The sequence below is a fragment of the Lissotriton helveticus genome, chromosome 10, assembly GCF_964261635.1.
Source record: "Lissotriton helveticus chromosome 10, aLisHel1.1, whole genome shotgun sequence".
NCBI classification, from domain to species: domain Eukaryota; kingdom Metazoa; phylum Chordata; class Amphibia; order Caudata; family Salamandridae; genus Lissotriton; species Lissotriton helveticus.
In genome coordinates, this window is record NC_136071.1 from 159,613,302 (window position 1) to 159,629,387 (window position 16,086).

General features: G+C 43.4%; 1 protein-coding gene across 5 annotated transcripts in view; it reads right to left on the reverse strand.

Moving 5' to 3' along the window:
* Nucleotides 1-16,086, reverse strand: part of CARD11 (caspase recruitment domain family member 11) — a 1,114,500-nt gene that overhangs the window by 102,235 nt on the left and 996,179 nt on the right. For all 5 annotated transcript variants that reach the window (XM_078664998.1, XM_078664996.1, XM_078664999.1 and 2 more), the window contains exons 15-16: nt 8,957-9,158; nt 4,938-5,064 (exon numbers count right to left, since the gene is read on the reverse strand). In XM_078664998.1, coding sequence (XP_078521124.1) covers nt 4,938-5,064; nt 8,957-9,158 — 329 coding nt within the window. The remainder of the gene's footprint in view (nt 1-4,937; nt 5,065-8,956; nt 9,159-16,086) is intronic.

The window sequence follows — 16,086 nt, forward strand, 5'->3', positions numbered from 1 at the left end:
GAAGAGTAACGAAAGCTAAGAGGGCTGAGACACCTTTTAATTGCAATCTCCACGGGGTGTCCATCACTGTGCTGTCACCGTACGTCTGCAGGCGCTGGTCGTCTAAATATAAGCACATACTAAGTGGCATGCGTGTGCGACCGCAGCAGCGCCTCCGTGCCCTTTCACCCCGACCCGCTTGTGGGGTACGGAGCGAGAGTTCAAACAGCAGCAGCCTGCACTTACTCCTGTCTGAGAGGACGAGACGGGCGCCCAGCAGCGGGCCGCACTTACTGCTGTCTGAGGGCAACAAAAGGGCATGCACAGGCAGAATTTAAACCTGTCTGACGAGTGAGACGGGCATGTGTAGACTGTATTTACTCCGGTCTGAGAGGATGAGACCGACGCGCAGCAGCAGGTTGCACTTACTACTGTCTGACGAATGAGACGGACATGCACTTACTCCTCTTTGAGGGGGTGAGGCGGATGTGCACTTACCCTTACTCCTCTCTGTGGGGGTGAGGCAGACGTGCACCTACCCTTACTTCTCTCTGAGGGGGTGAGACGGGCACGCACCTACTCCTCTCTGAGAGGGAGAGACAGGCGCGCACTTACTCCTCCTCTGAGGGGATGACACGGGCGTGCACTTGATTTAGTTCTGCCTCCGAGGATGAGCAGGGCATACACAGGCTAGGGAAGTCTCCTGAGCATCGTAGCCTCATTTTATTGACTGATTACCCAGGGAAGTTGTTCTGACTGCCGAAGCTGTATCTGGTGGCCTCAAGGTCAACTGCAGGGTGATGGTTTAAAAACTATTTTTCCCCAAGGGATAAACTAAAACTTGAAATCCTCATCCCTGGGGCATCCAGGGCCACTGCTGGGTGCCTGCAAAATTTGCCGGCTATACAAACATACTTCACAAACTCTGAATGCCACGGACGTGGAGTCATCCACATTTCTGGGTGGGTACAGTTGGCATGACGTGGCATCCAACCATTTGGTAATATGAACATTCCACCGTTATGATGGATTTCCGCAACAGCAAATTGAGTCCAATGGGTGGGCTTGTCAGTGTCCATTGATGGTCACTTGTAAAAGGGCAGTCACCTCCGGAGTACAGCCCCAGCTCACTGGCACGTGACACACCCATAGGCAGAACACTGTTTTCATGTGACGGTGCAAACACACATTATTCGTTTTTTTTAGCCAAAAGGTCTCGCCTTTGGGACCTTATAAGTGTTTAGGTTTCCTTGGTGCAACAACATTAACTGTTGCATGCCTAAACACTTATAAGGTCCCAAAGGCGAAACCTTTTGGCTATGCCAATGCTTGTTATTAATGGCATTTATTAAGTGTAGTTCTAGACCTGGAGGCCATATATTTGCTTTAAATAGGGCAGGAATTTATGTGCCACAGTGTGTGCAGTTCTGAAATCTGCTGACTAGCAACTCTGAAAAGTTTTTTGTAAACTTTTCAATATTTGTGAACCATGCATAATCAAAAAGGGGGTAGTTCAATGATTCACCACCACCAAGAGCTCTACACTGGGAGAACCTCAGAGGTTGGCGAACCACTGAACAAGTCTGCCAAGTGGAAACCCAGCGGCAGCCCCCTCATTAGGGCAGAGGAGCATTGTTCCCCCCTGCTGCCAGTGCATCAAAAGTGAAAAATAAAATGGTAATGAAATGAATTACCATTTTATTTGTCACTGGTCCCAGCCTGAGCAGTGTTTGGGGGCGGGCTGCTGCTGACTGGCAAGTCACTTTGGCCGGCTGTCTTGTGACAGCCAGCTGACTAGCAAAGTGTAAACCTCTCCACATAGCTGTCTCAGACAGCTGGATGGAGAGCAGGAAGAGGCCTCGCTAAAGCGTTGAGGCAGCCTGCTCCAGCCAATCCTGGCACTGCTCTCATGCTGCTCATCCGCAGCATGAGGGCAGCATCGAGATTTTCAAAAGGCGGTTGCCTGAGGATCCATGAATTGCCGTGGAGCTGACTTCAGACGATAGGAGAAAATCTAGAGCAAAACGCGAGTATGTATATATTTTTTTTATATCTTTGCCCTCCACTGGGTTTGTCTCTCGGTCCCCCGACACCCGTCAAGTGTTGAGGGTCACGGCCCGCCACTTCTTTAGCCACTATCGCTTAGGAGTATAGAACGTCCTAAGCTACAGTGGTTAAATAAAATTCCAATGGTAAGTGCCTCCCCATACTTCTCTTAGCCCCTGGAACCATTGACATCTGGTGTATTCTCACTGGCCACAATTTCCTGACTCTCCTCTTCATGGACTCAAGTTCCCCGCAAAATGCTGCTATGTACAAGATTTTCAACCTAAGAAAAGAGAACACCAGCTCTGCAAGTGAATCTACAGCGACTCCACGTGACTTCCATGGGAGAGGATTTGTTATGGGTAACCATTATGCCATTCAAATTATTTCATTATTTTGCACCACAGAATGTTCAGGCCAAGATTTGTCTTTTAGTTATAGCAGAACAATGAAAATCTTTCTCAAAAATCTTTTTTGTGAGTCACATTATAACCCAGCTACGAAAAAGAATACAAGAATGATTCGTCTGATTATTTGATTGCTGAGTGTTTTCTTAATGACCCCGTCACATGTGACAATGGACGTAGTATTAAAAAAAGTACCTGGGGGCCCATTAGGATGTCGGGCGGATTGCCCCCGCCAGGCTGGCGGTAGCCACCGCCAGCGTGGCGGGGGCAATCTGCCCGACATCCACACTCGTTGTCGGGTGAAGGAGAGGTGGGGGTGCACGGGGGTACCTGTGGTACCCCCCTTCATTTGCATTTACAAAGCGGCAGGCACCGCGCGGTGCCTGCCGCTTTGTAAATGCAAATTCTGAAATGCATTTTTAGCATTGTGGCGGGCGGTGAAGAGAGCACCGCCCGCCACAATGCTAAAAATACAGGATGTGCCCGCCACTGTGGCGGGCACATCCTAATACCCCCCACGGGACCCCCGCCCTTATGGCGGGCGGTCCCGCATACCGACAGGATGGCGGGCGGTCCCGCATACCGGCAGGATGGCGGGCGGACAAAGTCCGCCCGTCATCCTAATGACCCCCATGGTATTGAAAAAAACTGCTTTGAATAACGACTTTTTCATTGCATATTACTTTAAACAGAGTTTGCCTTAGTATTATTATGTAACAATATATTTTCTGCAACATTCGTTCATTTGAAATCAACGTTTGGATATTTCTGATCAGTTTAATATTGAACTCATTGTGTAATTACTCCTTCAAGAGTTGATCATTTTTTATATATGTGAGTTTGCTAACAGCTTAAATGGCTTCAAAGTTATGGAGAGAGTACTTGGCACTATTGTAGATCCTTTCGAGTTTTTTGTATGCTTGTGAAGAGGTCAAGTGATTACCGAGAGTCATTGCGTTTTAGTTTTTGTATTTTTGCCTGGAGGTAGTGGTCGTGGTTTGCATTGTCTTTCATTGTGTCAGGGTTTGAAGTGCGATGTTTGAGGATAGTGGGTAGTGCTTGGTCCATTTAAGATGGGCAGGCTGGAAGAATGAAGAAGGAAATATAACAGACAGGATGTTAGGGGAAACATCCATTACAACGCAGTCATAACAACGCACTGCTTTTACAACGCAACTCTTACAGCGCAACTGACTTTACATCGCATGCCATTACAACGCATGCTATTACAATGCATGTCACTACAATGCTTGCCATTAAAACATGTCACTACAATGCATGCCATTACCATGCATTATAACGTAAGTATTGGGGTATTTTAAGTTTTAGGGGGGTATGGGTTTTGGGGTATTTGGGAATAGTAATTTTTACCCCTATGCTATCCAACACTTTCCCTACTGTTGCACTCACTAGAGTGGGAATAGTAATTTTTACCCCTACGCTATATAACACTTTCCCTACTGTTGCTCTCACTGGAGTGTGAATAGTAATTTTTACCCCTACGCTATCCAACACTTTCCCTACTGTTGCACTCACTGCAGTGGGAATAGTAATTTTTACCAGTCCGCTATCCAACACTTACCCTACTGTTGCACTCACTGGAGGGGGAATAGTAGTTTTACCCCTACGCTATCCAACACCTACCCTATTGTTGCACTAACAGTATTATGCATTGTAATGGTATGCGTTGTAATGGTATGCGTTGTAATAGAATGCGTTGTAATGGTGTTTTTTAAAAAAGCGTTGTAATGGCATGCGTTGTAAAATCATGTGTTGTAATGGTAGTTGCGATGTAAAAACCACGTTGTAAAAGCATGCGCTGTAATTGTTTGCATTGTAACATATATTCAGATGATATTCTTGTTTCTCCCAAGACTTAAGGTGGGTGCAGAGATGTGGGAGTGAGGGAGGAGGAAAGATCCATGCAGATCTTATCATTAGTAGTGGTGTAAGTGGAAGGAATGAGATTAGCAAAGCTAGCCAGGAACTTTGCTAAAGTGTCCAGGTAGTCGGTAAATTAAGTATGGTTGGGTGGGTGGGAGATGAAAAGTTTTTAGAGACTTTTTGAATGTGAATGGGAGAAAGTGAAAAGACCAGAGTCAACGTGGCATGTTTTTGGATGGTAAAATAGGTGGATGGCACTGCGGTCATAGGGATCAGCTGATGTTAATTTTCAAATGTGAATGGAGGTGGTGTGAGCCTTGTCTGTGTGCTGATGAGGACGTCCACATTGTGTAGGTAACAGATGCCAGAAATATGTGTGTTTGCAAAACCTATGTTTGTGAGTATGAGAGAGGGGGCAAGGTGGTGTTTGTGTTAGGAGTGGATAAGGTTGGAGTAATTGTGTTTGCGGGAGTGTGAGGTTGAGGAATTGTTATGCGGTATTACCATGCGGTATTGTTCATTCTGGGTTCAGTATCACCACATAATTGTACTGGCAGTGTAGGCATGACTTCCTCAAACAACAATCCTGCCTTTAGTGCAGGTTGTAACCAGTAGCTTTACCTTCATAGTTGAATTTGTAGTGCAGAATGACCCATCCGCTGCACCTCTGGATTGTCCAGTGGGCCTCTTCCTTTGTGCAGGAGTCCAGGAGGACGGTTTGCTTCTCACCTTTGATGCAACCTTCCAGCTGCGGGGATGAAAGGCATGGTGTATTTTATCACATTTTCAGGAAGACATGCAGCACCATGATTAGGGCACATCAGAAGAGCCTGCGGGGCATGGGCTAAATAGACCATTGCTCTTGCAATGAACCCTTCACTTTAGCTGAAGTAATATGCCTATTTGCATTTCTTCTGTGTTTCTGTGCCTATTAAAGTACCAGAGCTCTGCAAGTTTCCATTTCATGCTGCGAAAATAATGAAAGAGAAGAGGGACAGAGGGAGCTTTAAATGTAGCATGTGTTCACCATATTCACCAGCATGGGCGCACATGGAACGTGACAGCATCAAGGGCTACATGTATCAAAATTCTACATTGCAAATACCTAATTGCGAATTTCTGAGAATCGCAATTAGATAATCGCGATATTTAATGTATGAAACTGAAAGAGTTTCATATAGCGATTCCTAGGGGGTACCAAATCGCTCTAACTCATTAACATTAATGAGGTAGATCGCAATTTGCGACTCCCTAGGAATCGCTAAAATCACCGGGATGGTGGCCTGCTGGGGTCAACAGACCACCATGTCCATGATTGCTTTTAAATAAAGCAATCTTTTTTTCTTTAAATGCTACTGGGTTTCCTTAAAGGAAAATGGGATGCGTTTCAAAAACAAAAATGAAAAGATTTTTTTTCATTTTTTAAGAGTAGGCAGTGGTCCTTGGTACCACTGCCTGCTCATAAGAAATGCTGTAACAAACATTCACAAAGTGGAAGGGGTACCTTGGGGACCTCTTCCCATTTGCGAATAGGTTACCACCTACTTGAAGCAGGTGGCAAAATGCGAATGTTTTTCAACTGCATTTCGGTCACAAAACATTCCTACATAGTGATGCGATTCGGTATTAGGAAAGGATGCCCTAAACACGCTCCTTCCTAATAGCGAATCGCAAACCCATTTTGCGATTCAGAAACAGGTTCCCAAATCGCAGAATGGGTTTTGATACATGTAAAAAGCCTTTTTTGTGTTCGCGAACACAAAATAGTTTGATACATGTAGCCCTTTATATTTTGTTTGCACATGTAGGCCACACAATTGTATATTTTTGCTCTTCCGTCCACCCCCAAGCCAGACTCTCTGTCCCTCCATCCTTCTACTTGGTTTCTAACTTCAGAGCATTGGGAATGGGTTCCAATTGCAGATTTTACTGCTTGAACAAACATTGGACAGATGCGTACATGCAGATTATAAACTTTTTTTCCTTGCTGTTTTTATATAGCGCAAACTCAATGCTTTACATGAACACCAGTTGCATTATAGACGGACACATTCATTTCTAGGCATGGAGAGATTAGGTGATTTTCCCAGAATCACAGGATGTTTGAGCCTCCCACCAGACTCGAACCTAGCTTCCCAGCTTCAAAGTCGGCCGCTCTAGCCAATTAGCCACATCCTCTCTTGTTGACGGGCACATCGAGTGATCACAGAGAAGGATTACCTAAACTGTAATCCGTAATTGTGTATTTACATTTTAATGGTGTTTTTCCACAGGTTGGTGGATGTCAATAATTCGAATTTCCTCTTAGTCACTGTGAGGAGATCCCTCCATGTTTGACTTGGATTAGTGATCTTTTTGGCATTTAAGGGTCTATCTAGTCCTGGGTGGTAGTTCAACCTTCACCTAGACCTAATTCTTGGCACTACTCTGCCAGGCTCCTGCTCGGCTGGTCGCAGAAATTTGTCCGGCCATGACAGGGCAGTGGTATTGCCATGCCCACGTCCCATTTGTGTCTGGTGGACCAGCTGCCTCATTGAAGCCGTAGAAGTGCAAATCTTGAAGAATCTCCAGGATCTCCCCACGCACACTGCTGTGCTTGCAAGGCTGTGTGCGGGGGATCCCTGCACTGACACCAAGACTCTGGTTACCACACTAATCCTTAGGGCTAACTTTGGTGGAATGCACAAGTACCTCTGGGCAAACTGCAAGTCCAGAGATACAAGCTGGATAGTTCCTTGGATTCTTCTTTTTTGAAGGGGTGTTTTTACACTCAAGGAAGGTAACCCTAAGATTCACCCTGGTCAATTGATGGTATGGTCTCCTTGGGTCGGGATTAGCCTCACAAACGTTGCCAAAAAGAAAAACCACATGTGAGATTTAGAACAAATAAAAATGAGAGGGTCATCAAAGTCATTTGCATGCTCCTAAATGTTTGTCCCTATAATAATATTAAATAAACAAACCATCACAAGGTTTTGCAATGTCATAAAGTTCAGATTTCAGTAATTGAAATGCATAAAATGTTGCTTTTACATGTAATACAATAATAAATATTGGGCACTGTGTATTGTTGTCCAGTAAACCCATTCAGGGATTCTAATAGGATGATAACTAATATTCACGGTTTATAATTCTTAACAGAACTCCATGGTAAGCTGAAAAATAGCTTGATTTTGTCTAATGTATATATCATGTAGATGTTGTGTACAATTTTTTTATTTTTATAGAATCGTATAGTAAATTATTGGCCTGTCTGTAGTTTAGAGCTTCCTACTTTTTCTACTTCTATACAAGTGCATAGCAAGTGCATAGTTTTGCTTCCGATTTTGTACTGTTTTCTTGCTGGTGCCAATATTTCTACTTCGGGCTCAGCTGCGGCCCATACGTACAGGTGGGGGGACCACGCCCCCTCAACTTTTTCCAGAGAAGAAGAGTGTCAGTGAGGCTGAGCAAAGGTTAGCCTGGCAGGCCCTCTTCTTGTTCCGGTTGGGCAGCTAGGAGCTGCATTGACCTGCCGGAGCTAAACTTTGCCAGTCTAAGGATTTCACAGCCCTGTGGGCGTGACCTCCTCAGACTGGAAAAAGTGCCTCGAGGTCCTCCCCTCCTGACGAGCAGGAGCATCACTGATTGCCTCGGACCCCGGCGCTAGTTTTAAGATCCCCCCTGGGCTATGTGTCATTCAGTAACACCTTGTCACAGAGTGTGGTGGTGTCAACAGTCTCACTGACCCCCCCATCCCACGCTTTGGCGAATGAGCAACTGCTGCATCTTCTCATTGGCCAATGTGAAGAGGCAGCAGTTCCAACTCTCCTCGGATCTCCGCAGATTTCCTCCCTGGGAAGTGTAGGGCAGGTAAGTTTTATGTTTTGAATATTTGATGCATGCGTGTGTGTACATATGAATGTGTGAATTTGTTGTCAATGGGTGTGTGTGTGTGTGTGCGCGTTTGTGAATGCATGGGTGTGAGTGAGTGAGTGCATATGTGTGCGTATGTGGCCCGCTCAACCCCCTCCCTGGCAAAATCTCCAGCCGCCACTATTAGGGCTTAACATGGATGTACCGTATTCTTGCAAGTCATCTATAGCACCATTTTCATTGCACCTTTGAAACTGGCTGAAGTTTACCACTTTAAATTGGTGTGAAAGTCCAGTTTTAAAATTACCATTGAAGTGCAGAAAACCTTATGAATTATCTGTAGTAATTGGAGTATTCATAAGAATTATTTTGAGATGGGTGGATTAATTGTAGTGGAATAGTAAAGGGAAGAAGTAAGTAGCTATTGGGAGATGTGGTTATATGTGCCTGTTAGCTCGATAAGTTGGATAAAGTAGGGAAGAGTTTGGAAAGGGAATTTTAGAGGCCAGTGTAGTCTGAGATGTTTGGTATGAGTCAGAGAGTGGTGGTATGGGCAGACATTGAAGGGGGGGCTTTTTATCTACATGAATTGTTAAACCCTTAGACATGCCTTTCCTATAATCACATTTACGTACTGTGATACATATGTACTATCATAGAAAAAACACAAAGCTAATATCACGCAGTTCTCATTTAGTGGTGATCTTTACCACTGGACAAGTACTCACTGGTCCTGCTTTGAGACAGAGGCAAGCAACAAGTAGAAGATCTTGGGAACGACTCACCTGTAAGAGCTGATGTCCCTCCTGCAGACCAGCCTTTTCTGCCATTGATTCTTGCTTCACAGAGTTGATAAAGATTCCTTTTTCATTGCCACCCACCAGGGTGATATCCTGTATTAGTATGTCTCCATTCAGTGTGGTGTGCTGTACAGGGTGACTGGTGCTTCTAATGCGCCCGACAGATGTAACAGAGAGCCGGAAAGGCCTGATGGGAGAATTAGACATAGAAGAACATGACACCCTCATAAAAGCGGCCAAACCAAACACTGTAATTTGCAAAATTCACCAACTTTTCTTAAAAGTGTACAATGGTAACCTATAGTAGTGTGTTGACTGAAGTGTAAAGGATATTCTCTTTGTGTTATCTAGATTCTTACAGAGGTGATATGGAATCCTAAAGGATTTACTATTATTTTTTTTCAAGCCATCTTTATCGGAATTGTATTGTCAATGGTACAACGGTTATATCACTGCATACAATCTTTTCAGTACCATCTTTACAGGCAGTAAGTAACAAGAGCGCCATATCCTTGGCAGTAATCAGCAAATACATGTTCACCGATTCAACAAACATTTCAAACAATGAGCCAGTTCAATTGCAGGCGTGAAGAATAAAAAGGAAGATGGAGAAGATATTCAATATACAGCCATAGCACGCAGGCCGCCCATGGCGCCCATCCAGATGTGGTGGGCCCTGTATCAAATCCCAACTTGTGGCAAAGAATCCGTCTTTGCTAGGCTCACCATGCTCAATCCCGTGGAGAAAGGGGGAGGGATGGAGGGAATAGAAAGCAAAAGGGGATCCATACTTCCGGACCAGTTCCGATGAGCTAATACAGTGTTAGTGCTCAGTTTGATGTGGTAGAACTGTCCTGGGGGTCCTGAAGTGCGTCTAATAGGCCTTCCCAATCTGCCGCTATGGGTCACTTCCGCAGTCCACGTGGTTCGTCACACCGGAGTGCTAAAGCTTCGTCCTTACCCCACTTAAGTGTTGCTGCCTGCCAATGCCCACCCCCCGCCCCCGGGCATTGAGCTAGTCTTCCAGGGCATAGCGAGCAATCTATGCAACAGTAGTAGTAGTGCCAAATCGATAAAGTGGTTCATGGCCTCCATGACCTTCTGCATCTATAAATCCCTAGCACACTGCTAGCCACACAGTTGAGTTCAGTTCGGATATTGTTTCTGGCAAGGGTGTCTGTGACACCTAGCCAAAGGTTGCTGACCAGTGGGCAGCTCCAAAACATGTGCAACATGTCCACTCTGGCCATGTTGCAACGAGGGCAGTATGATGGAGACACAGGGAAGATGTTGTGGTGCCTGGCTGGGGTGAAGTATGCCCTGTGTAGGATTTTGTGGTGTATTTACTGGAAGCGAGAATTGCAGGAGACCTTCCGCGGGAACTCTGTCCCACATCTTCTCGGTTAACCTGTGGCCTATGCCGCCCTCCCAGGACCTTCTAAGGGAGACTAAGTGGTCTTGCAATGTGTGGGAGAGGGCCCTAGTCAGCAAAGGTTATCAGTTGGTGACCATCCCCCATAGTGTGCAGTGTTTGTAGGAGTTGAAATGGGTCAGGGTCTGTTTCATTATACCTCGCAGTCTCCCTAATTCAGCCACCAGCTATCCATATGCCAAGAAGTGGCCTGCCGGGAGGCCCATATCATCCCTCAGCTGACATTGGGGATGAGGGCTCCATGCTAAAACAGGGTGCTCATGCCTGGAGTCTCTGAGTGCCAACCCCTCCCCACTGGTCCGCTCTTTAAATGCTTGTATGACACTCAGTCGGATCCCAGTGGCCTATTGAGTCATGTCCATCATGAGCTGCAGGCTCCTCCCAAAGCTATCATTGGCCATCGGCAACAAGCCACAAATCGGCGGGAGTGTTCCTTGAGGGAGAAACACCTCCCACACCATCCGCTGTGCTCTGCGCCTGGGGGCAATCCCCAGCTCCTCAGTGTCCCTCTAGTCAGCAGGTGGGCTATTGTGCTGCCAGGCCGGATGCTCAAAGTTTGGGGCACCAAGCCCATCTTTCTCCGCAGGGGGTTGCAACATGGCCAGGGCTACTCTTCCTCTACACTTGTGCCATAAAAAGCCACCATTTTTTGAAAAACAAGGTGCTGGCCCTACAGTTTATTTATTGGTGCTCCTTGATTTGAGCAACAAATCAGTCTTATTTCTAGATGTGTTCGGTATAGTTTATTTATACCCTTTACTTTTTCGTTTGTTCAATAGAAATTCATTTGCATGAGAAAAACATCACATTTAGACATTACACATATGCTTATTCCATGACATTATACATAAAAACAACAAATCATTCTATGCACATTATATACACATTGCACCATTATTATGCAGCAAATATTCAATCTTTGCATTATATTTCATCAAATATTTAAAGGATAAAGTCACGTTCAAAAGGAGATAGAAACAAATTAAATAAAGACAAATCTGTTTTGACTAGACGAATTAATCAATATTCTAGTCAATCCAAGGGTTAATTCGCTCCTTTCTGCTAGAAATTAGTTGACTCCTTTTTGCCGACGCGTTTCAAACTCGTTATCTCATTCTACGGGTTCTCATCAGGGCTTTATCACTTCTTATCTTTGATGTAATTTGTAGCAGGTTTCCGGGGTTCACTCTGTCTCTTTGTCTCTATTAGAGATTCTTTTTAGGTGTAGTTATTTCTGTCTCGAAGTCACTTAGTTTGTGGTGTTAACACATAGTAAATGCGCTGCACTTCTGCCTCAAGTTCGTGGGTACCTGCAGAGGTCCTATCCATCTGCCTTTGTCCCTGGGCTCAGCGTGCTTGCTCCTACTTTTCTTTAATGCGGCGTGTTCTATTCTGCGTCCCCAGCGTTCGTAATCTGATCGCAATCCCGATTTCGTCTCACTCCGAGCTGCTACACTCAGTCACCGCGGCTATCCGTCGGAAATTACATCAAAGATAAGAAGTGATAAAGCCCTGATGAGAACCCGTAGAATGAGATAACGAGTTTGAAACGCGTCGGCAAAAAGGAGTCAACTAATTTCTAGCAGAAAGGAGCGAATTAACCCTTGGATTGACTAGAATATTGATTAATTCGTCTAGTCAAAACAGATTTGTCTTTATTTAATTTGTTTCTATCTCCTTTTGAACGTGACTTTATCCTTTAAATATTTGATGAAATATAATGCAAAGATTGAATATTTGCTGCATAATAATGGTGCAATGTGTATATAATGTGCATAGAATGATTTGTTGTTTTTATGTATAATGTCATGGAATAAGTATATGTGTAATGTCTAAATGTGATGTTTTTCTCATGCAAATGAATTTCTATTGAACAAACGAAAAAGTAAAGGGTATAAATAAACTATACCGAACAAATCTAGAAATAAGACTGATTTGTTGCTCAAATCAAGGAGCACCAATAAATAAACTGTAGGGCCAGCACCTTGTTTTTCAAAAAAGTAATATATGGTCCAGCTGACCCCACGTCCCAGGACCTACCTCCCCATCTTTACAATAAAAAGCCACCAAGCATTGTGTGCAGAATGTTCACCAGAAAATTATGAAAATAATAAAATAGACGCTGGAGTATCACCATCTTTGATAGGGACACCTAAAGGATTAACTACTAATGTAGTGTATGGAAAGCTATAACCCAACTTGTGCGAGCCAACAACGCTGATCAAAAATACCCTGTAACCAAAAAATGAAACTACCGAAGTAATGCTGTACCCAGAAGATTCAGCTGTGGTGGACCTCTTCACTGACCCAGGAAAAAGGCTATCATTAATTTACCATCTCCTACTAGTACCTGCACATTTCAGAAAATGGTCGTGGAATTTTATGAAATGTTGCAAAGTTTGTGCAAAGGAATCAATTCTCCTGGCTGATTTTTAGTAAATTGTGTCCCAGATTACATTTTTGTAGCAAAGATTTTGCAGATAACTTTTAATGTAAGAAAAGGTTTAGTGAGAATTTGCTGAGATTAATTTGCTGCATATATTTTTTCCAGGTATGCCTTCCCATTTAAACTTCAAAAACTACTATCCCCCTTCAAATCAGTGCACAAATACTCTTCAAAACTGAAAAAAAGAACTTTAAAACTGCGATGGCAAAGCACTGATCCAACGCAGTCAAAGGTAATTTTAAATTATCTGCCTATATTACAGGACTTTCGTGCTTAATGCTTGCTTTTTCGTCAAACCAAGCACACTGTGTAAACATATTGAACAAGTTCCCAATTCTGCTGTGTGGAATGTTTGGCATTGGTATACTGAAGGAATCTCGCAAAATAGATGGGGAACTTTACGCATATGGTCAGCCTCTTTTTGGGTGGTTGCTTTGAACCAACCTTTTTATTTATATAGAATATAGATTTTTAGTTTGCATGTTAGTTTTATAATTGTTTTTTTACTTTATAGCTTCCTCTTTCTCGCTGAGCAGAGAATAAACCACTTCTCACCTTGCAACTTTAGCCCTGTTCAGTTTTTATTTTGTTCGAAAGGGGAGTAGCCAATGTAACTCAGCACGGAGGACCTAATTATTACTATGTAAGAAAGATCTCCCCACCTTGTTGTGAATCAATTTAATTTGCTAATTTGTCAAAGAAAGGGCATGTCTATCTGACCCTGTTTTCCCAAAGTTACATTTCTTTCGCACATTTATATTTTTGTGTAATTGTCTTCAACGTTATCTTTCAGAAACAGAACATGAAGTCGAAAAAATAGTAACACAGCTAATTATTTCTCTTTCACATATGGATTTCTTCTACACATTGCATGTATTCTTAGATTTAAATTCGACCTTTACTTGAGGGAAAGTAGCAACACCTCGTGAGATGTATTATGAATACTTTCATTAAAAAAACAATGTTAACATTAATAATGTAGTTGCTTTCAATGCAGTCCCACTGGTGTGAACTGAGGCTACTCTCTTTATATAATGCTGAAGTCAATACCCCAATGTGTGCATATGATATACCAGGCATGGGGGGGGGAGGGGGGGATAGTCTTGATGTTCCCTGTTTCTTATATATATTATCCTATCGATTTTCCCCTCTTTAGAATGTCTACGTGTTTTGACCCATGGTCACCATTTTTGGGTCATCATCAGGATTATGGATGTTGTGGGTTTACCACTCTTAATTTATGTTTGGAAGGGAAAGTTGCTTTCTCTGTATTACTACCCATTCTCTTTAATCTAACATTGCAGTATGTCATTACTGTACAGATTAGGGTCCCTCACACAGTTTAAATTTGCCCTCCTTAATTAGCTTGCCCGGTGTAAGATTGTTCTTCTTGTGTGTGTTGGCAGTATTTTATTTTTATTATGATTAAAACCGTTCTCGTGGCAGTGTAGCATCAGTCTTTTGAGAAGGCATTGTCTAGCCAGCTTCTGGAATGAGGAGAGAATAAGCCCCTTCTAACCTTGCAATTTTAGCCCTGTTGATTTTAAGATTTGTAACAAAGCGACGTAGACAATGTAACCCGGCATCGAAGATCTAGTTACTAGTATGTAAGAAAGATCTCACCACCTTGTTGTGAATCAATATTATTTGCTCATTAGTCAAAGATAGAGCTTGTCTGTCTGACCCTTTGTTCCATAAATTGCATTTCTTTAGCACATCAATATTTTCTGTATCATTGTCTTCAGCAATATCTTTCAGAAACAGAACATGAAATAGAAGAAAATAGTAACATTACTTATTATTTCCCTTTCACATATGGATTTCTTCTATACATTACGTTATCTTACATATAAATTAGACTTTTGTTTGAGAGAAAGTGGCAACATCTTGTGACAGCTATTATGAACAATTTCATAAAAAACAATGTTAAAATTAAAAATGTAGCTGTTCTTAATGCAGTCCCCTTGGAGTGCATTGAGGCCAGTGTCTTTACACAACTCTTAATTCAATACCCTAAAGTATGCATATAATTGTTAGGGGTGGGCGTAACTCACAGAGTTTTTCTCTGTGGAATTCAATGAAGTTACCTAAAAACTCTGCAGGATTCTACTGAGTCCCGTGATTTTTTTGCACCAGGAGCTTGCCCCGTGCTGTAAAATCAGCTCGAACAGCCTCATACGGCACACCTGAGGGTGCTGCTTATTTCTACCTCTCGAGAAGATTTTCTACTTGAGTGACAGCTTTCGCAACGTGAGCGGCAACTTTCACAATGCGAGTGGTAGCGACCTGCCATGACTGCCAGGGCGGAGAAATCTTGCCAGGAGGTAGTCTAGCAAAGTTTTTTTCTCAGTTGCGAACTTAATGTCGGTGAGCCGTGTGCAACAAAAACTCCACAACGCATGGTTGGCGGAGTTTTTGCCAAACTCTGCGCTCCGGGCAATTATCTGCAAACTCAGCCAGAGGAGCGAAGATTACCGACCAGTCCTAATAATATTATAGCAGGCATCAGTAGGAGATAATCTTGGTGTCTCCTATTTCTCATATACATTCTCCTATTTATCCTTCTCTCGCTGTTTAGAATATCTACATGTTTTGACCCTTGGTTGCCATTCTTGGGGTCATCATCAGGACTCTAGCTGTTGCAGGTTCACACTCGTTGCCTTCTCTGTGTTACTCCCCATTCTCTTTAATCTAACATTACCGTATGTCATTACTGTACAGGAATCTGACATTACAGTATGTCATTACTGTACAGGTTGGGGTCCCTCCCACATTCGAGGTTTTACCTACTTTATTAGTTTGCCCAGTACAAAATGTTAGATTGTTCTCCTTGCGTGTGTTGGTGGCATTTTTATTAAGAATAAAACCATTCTTGTGGCAATGTAGCTTCAGTCTTTTGGGGAGGCAGAAGGCTTTTTCTAGCCAGCTCAGGGAAGAGTGTGTGGCCACATGTTGAAGGAATGGGCAGCGTCTTATATATGCACCGGCCACAATACACTTTCCTATGGAACTACAATGACCCACACTCAGCTAGACGTGTGCGATGAAGAAATGGAGATGAACTTGTGAATTGTTGCTGGTGTCTCAGAAGACAGATGATACACTGCCACGTTGACCAATAGAAACAGAAACCACTCTAGTCTTGTCCTGATTATGACCCCCCCTACATAACATGACAGGGTCAAAACATCAACTTAGTTCCCTTTTTCGCACTGAAATTCTTGGAATGTAATTGCC